Source organism: Poromitra crassiceps, assembly GCF_964638095.1.
Source record: "Poromitra crassiceps genome assembly, chromosome: 18".
NCBI classification, from domain to species: Eukaryota; Metazoa; Chordata; class Actinopteri; order Beryciformes; family Melamphaidae; genus Poromitra; species Poromitra crassiceps.
The window spans coordinates 10,043,008-10,049,007 of record NC_139636.1 but is presented as its reverse complement, the minus strand read 5'-3'; the positions used below and the strand labels follow the sequence as shown (position 1 = coordinate 10,049,007).

Here is a 6,000-nt window from a genome sequence, read left to right as displayed (position 1 = left end):
TTATGGAAGCAGCCAGTGACTAATATTGCTGCGGAGGCCTGTGTGTTGCGGTCGGGTGGTCTGACGCTGGAACTCGACGGGCCAAACTTAAAGGGCTTTTGGAAGTCTTTCAGTGATGCAGTCTCTGCGCACTTCAGAGGCACTCTTTCAAATCCTCACACAATTCAATGGAAGCAAAGTGGCAAAAATAAATGGGGTTTAATTCAGCTCCTTTTTCAACCCATGCAACGTTTGATGATGCTTTCACAGCAGTCCGGTTCCTTATAGTTTCCACATGGGGCCACTGTCAAGTGCACCCTTGGGGGAAGAGTCATTTTACAGTACTGTATGTTACACTTACTGTCTTTGAATGGGGACTCACGAAAGAGAGCCAAAGTCGTGCCCTCTTCCGGGTTGTGCATACATCCTAAGGGATTTCGTCCACCGTTCATTTTTCCAGAGACGTTTCGCAGATAGCTTCTAAAAATAGTTTTTTACTTGGCCAAACCAAGTGATTCGGCTATATTTAGAATCAGGAGAGACCATATAACATTTCACTCGGGAAACAAAACAAAACAAACAAACAAACATGTGTTTTATTATTATTATTTGTGTGTGTGTGTGTGTGTGTGTGTGTGTGTGTGTGTGTGTGTGTGTGTGTGTGTGTGTGTGTGTGTGTGTGTGTGTGTGTGAAATGTTATAGTCTCTCCTGATTCTTCTTCAAGTAAAAGTATTTTTTATGAGCATTTTACCAAATGTCTATGGACAAATTAATGGGGAATGAAATATCTTAGGTCGTATGCCGAACCCGGAAGAGGGTGTGACTTTGGCACTCTCTATCTTGTCCACAGACTTGGATGCAGCCAGTCACCCGTGTGCAGTCAGTGTGAGTAGGTTGGAGCCTGGGCCTGGTTTCAGAAAGCCCCAGCTGGCATGCTATGGTTGTTATTTCCCGCGGAGTCACCACCTTTCCCCAGCAGAGACTCCAGGGAGTGCATACTGTCCATGTCCAGACGCAGCCCCAGCCCGGGCGGAGGGAAGTCCTCCACCCCGCCTCTTCCTCCTCCATCACCTCCTCCCACTCCCACCTCCTGCAGCTCGTGGTTGATGGCAGCCGCCGACGCAGCCGCCGCCGCCTCGGCGCACTCCTCTTTGAACAGCCGGTCGGCCTCCTGCTTCAGCTCCTGGTAGGAGCGCGAGAACATGTGGAAGATGGAGGTAGCAGGGAAGGCCATGATGAGGATCCCAGAGAGGATGCTGCTCAGAGCCACCACCTGTCCTGGGATGGACCTGGGAATAAGGGGTGAGCGATATTATGGCAAAAATATCATAATCACGATTTTTCTTTATCAGGTAGTAGCATCCCGATCAATGATCTTATCCCGATTTTTTCCCCATTGATTTTGCAAGTTACTGAACAGTACAACTAGGGCTGATTCATATGAACCAAAAATAATATCTCTATATCTAAATGTTCAGTTGTAAATCAAAGCCACATGTGAGATGTAACAAGCACTTTTATCAAAACAAGATTAATTAAAAAAATTAAATATCCTTCCCTGATTATTGGCTTTCACAAAACATTTACACAATGAGATTTTTGATAAATAATAATCAATAATGTGGCTACAATTACTAAGTGGGTAAACAGCTAGAACAGTCTGGTAAGTTCAGAAAAAGACATCACGACAACACTTATGCCATATCACGATATTACGATATCCAAAATCGAAGAGGATAGGGATGAGCGAGTACACCACTGTTTAACCAACTAAAAAAGGTATCGAATGAAGTATTTGTATCAATATCACTTAAAGGGTACTGGTATTGGTACTGATATCATCATCCCCAGCCCTAATCACGAGTATGGATATTGACACATTGTACTCAGATGATACTCGTACTCTCGTACTAAAAAGTACAATATCTATACCGGATAATCGTTTGATCCGACGATTCGACTCAACCCTACAAGACGATATCTAGTCTCATATCACAATCTCGATATAATATCGCTATTATTGCCCAGCCCTACCTGGGCACCATGTCGCCGTAGCCCACCGTGGTCATGGAGATGATGGCCCACCAGTAGGAGGCAGGGATGCTGCTGAAGTCCTGCTGAAGCTCGCACTCGGCCAGGTGGACCAGCGGGGAGAACAGGGTCACGGCCACGCACAGGAAGAGCAGCAGGAGGCCGAACTCGCGCGTGCTGCGTCTGACGGTCAGCCCCAGCGTCTGCAGCCCCAGAGAGTGACGCGCCAGACGCATGACGTACAGGATCCTCAGGGCCCGCAGGAGCCTCAGCACCAGACCCAGCTTGTCCAGGTAGCCCTTACCTCCACCGGGCCTCTCGTGCTGCAGGGTGGGAGGCTCCTCCTCCACCTGGAAGAGTCGCAAATATGCTAGTAGCCAGTCAGACATAGATATCTACATCTGATGCACAACTCTTGAAACGTGGTTAAGGACCAAAACAAAATGCATCACAGACATATGAATTGATCAACCATGGACCTCCTATTTGTGTGACGCAACTCGCGGGGTGGTACATTTTGAACGATGCACCAGAGAGACGGACTTCTGCCATGATACTATTGGAGCCGCAGCATTTCTTGCGGCAAAACCAGGAAATGGTGACTTCCGTCGTTGGAAGTGATGACGTAAGACGCCAGGTCTGTCCACGTGACTACTACAAATATGCCTACTACATTGCTTTTGGAACATTGTTTAGTTGCAGTAACAGATTAATCCACTGGGTGGTGCTTCTTGTTTATATTCAGTTACGGCAACAGGTTGATTTACGTTAGTGCCACTCCCAGTTTGTCTCCGGACAAGTAGCTTGTCTCTTCAAACTTTAGTAACAACTTGGTATGTGTGTCAAACTATATCCATCTACATGTATGTTGAGACATTAAAGTAACGAAGAGACCAGGCATTGTATGGCTGACAACACGTAGGGAGGTAATGATACGTGTGAGATACCGTGACTGTGATGTCAAGCAACCACGGTTATCGTACCGTAAGCTTTCCCTGTAATACTGTGCCCATGATATTTTGTGGAATATGCAGGCCACCACACGCCACAACAAGTTCATAATGGAGGACCCTTTTTAAATTTATAATAGTATTAGTTTCAGCTCAATAAAGACATATTTTCCTTTAAAGCAATACTGTATATCACAGTATTTTGGTAGATACCGTAATGTACCATATCGTACCGTACTGTGAAATTTCATATCGTTATATGCCTATTGACAAGTAGGTGAATAAAGTGGTACATGTGCGTGAAATCCGTCATGAGTCCGTCGTGCCACGCTGATGCTATCCACGAGCAACATAACGCTAATGTAAGCTAACTCGTTACCCACCGCCAGGGAGACGTAGTAGGGCAGGATGGCCATGGCGTCGATGACGTTGAGGGGGCCGCGCAGGAAGGCCAGCTTGCTGGGGGCCTGGACGAACCGTAGCACGAACTCCAGGGAGAACCAGGCCACACACACCGTCTCGATGATAAACATGTGCTGGCACTTGGCAGAACACTCGCCCTGTAGAGTAGAGTAGAGAGGGTGTTGAGGGTCAGCTAGGCATCCTATACCTACGCCCAGAGGGAAGGAGGGAAAACTCTGAGTAAAGAGGGTGTTGAGGGTCCCAAAAGACACCCTGAGTGTTTTTTTTAAGGAACCTCTTCTTATAGACAAGACAGAGTTCATTCAGGTCACAGCCTGTGATTTTAGAGCTCGTCCTGACAATGTTCTTTAGCATTATTCTTATTTGTCCGGTTTAAGTTCCCAAACGTAGCGAATAAAAGCAAAGGTAAGAACTGACTCGATACAAGACGAGTAAAACATCAAAAGTGACTTGTCTACGTTAAAACTTCTAAGCTTCCCCGGGATAGAGAGAGGGAGGGAGGGAGGGGGGGGGGGAGGTAGGGAGGGAGAGGGCAGAGGAGGGGGGAGGGTCTGAAAGGGAGAGACAGAGACGGAGAGGGAGACGCAGTGGGCTTGAGAGGAAGTAAGACAGATGGGCAGGACAGCACGGGGAGGTGGTGGGGAGAAGACAAAAACCCCTGAGGTCAGATAATCACCCTCGCTGCCTAATCATGAATAAATCATCCAGTCCCGCCTCTCGGCGCGCTAAAGCTCGCAACACTGAGAGATAGAACGCACTGACACGATCGATCAATTATTTCATTAGGGCAGCTTTCAGAGATGAATGCGACACCCTGTGGGAGCAGCAGGGCCTGCGTGCCCTCTGCCCACGGAGGAAGAGCAAAGCAATTAAAATGCCATGATATGGCACGAGGGGGCGGAGCTAGCTGTACAAGCGGCTATAGAGCCCAGAGCCCCGCTGCCAGCGACGCACTGACCTTCTCTCTCCTTCAGAACTCTCTGCAGTCCCTGGCTCACCACTTTGCCTCCTTTTCCTTCCACCTCCTCCCCACTTCACTGCAGAGACCATCAATCTTAACAAGCCATTTAATCGATTATTGACTCTTGAAGCCAGTGAAAAAGCTGCCAGTAAGGGAGAGATCATTTTACTTGGTTCCAATGCGAGCCTACAGCTTGTGCCAAGAATATATTCTTGAATTACAAGTCATTTTTGTTGGATTCTAGCAGAGTGGTTTGCATTTTGTTTCAAGATACAGTATGGACGCTTTCCTTAGCTGTTTTAACAAAATAAGAGTGTAAGCTTGAATATTTGTTACAATGGACATTAATGTACCTCTTGTCTCTTCCTCCATCATAGGGCTGGGCGATATAGACACAATCAAATATCATGATATTTTTTGACCAAATGCCTCAATATCAATATTGCAACTATTGGTGCTTTCACAAAATATCTACACAATGAGATTTTTGATAAATAAGCATCAGTACAGTTGTTTCTGATTTTGTTCGGCAACTTTGCTGTGGTAGAGGGTGGGCTTTTGTAAAGAACAAAGAACATTATTTAAATCAAAATCAAAAGCCCCCACACAAGGTACTGCAGCAGTACCTTGGAAACCCAGCGGTAAAGTGGCCAAACTAAATGAGTAACAACCGTAATGTGGATGTAAAGGCAAATAATAGAACAACTAGAACAGTCTGGTTTGTTCAGAAAATGACATCACTTTACTGGAATGCAGCCTTTAAAACCAGGAAAAGACAACACTTATGCTATGTCACCATATGACCATATCCAAAATGTAGGATGATATCTCGTCTCATATCACAATATTGATATAATATCCATATATATTGCTCCATTTTGTCCAGCAGTGCACATTCTCTGCATCTGTTTCTCTGCTCACTGTATATTTCTCAGCCTTTCTCTTTCAACTTCCCCCACAGCCCTCCAGCACCTCCTTCCCCCCACAGCCCTCCAGCTGAGCACCTTCCCTCTCATCTTCCTCTCCTCACCTGCCTCCTCGTCTCCTTTTCCTCCTCACCTGCCTCCTCGTCTCCTCCTCCGTCTCCTCCTCCTCCTCCTCATCACTCATTCCGTTTCCTCCTCCATCACTCTCCCCGCGCTCCCTCCCTCTCATCTTTCATGTTCTGTTTGTCCCTCGCCCCGGCCTCTCTCTCAGTCTCTCTCTCACTGCTTTAATCCTACGTTCACTCACCGTCCCCTTAACACGAACACAACACAACACACACACACACACACACACACACACACACACACACACACACACACACACACACATACATACACACACACACACACACACACACACACACACACACACAACACACACACATAACAACACACACACACATACACACACACACACACACACACACACACACACACACACACACACTCCCTTTCCCATCCTTCACACAAATGCCCCATTTCTCACTCTCGTTAATCACTGTTGCCCTCTCCCTGCCTTTCTTGCCGAGTCTCTTCCAAGTCTGACTCTCAACCTTTCGAGTGGACATGGATCTGCTCTGAATCTGATTATACAGCAGTGAGTGGACATGGATCTGATCTGAATCTGATTTTACAGCAGCGAGTGGACATGGATCTGCTCTGAATCTG

General features: G+C 46.7%; 1 protein-coding gene across 1 annotated transcript in view; it reads right to left on the bottom strand.

The window, feature by feature from the left end:
• Nucleotides 1-893: 893 nt before the first annotated feature.
• kcng4a (potassium voltage-gated channel, subfamily G, member 4a) overlaps nt 894-6,000 on the bottom strand; it is a gene marked incomplete at its 3' end in the record, with an annotated part of 68,312 nt that continues 63,205 nt past the window's right edge. The window contains exons 4-6 of the mRNA XM_083654480.1: nt 3,345-3,521; nt 2,015-2,361; nt 894-1,269 (exon numbers count right to left, since the gene is read on the bottom strand). Coding sequence (XP_083510606.1) covers nt 894-1,269; nt 2,015-2,361; nt 3,345-3,521 — 900 coding nt within the window. The remainder of the gene's footprint in view (nt 1,270-2,014; nt 2,362-3,344; nt 3,522-6,000) is intronic.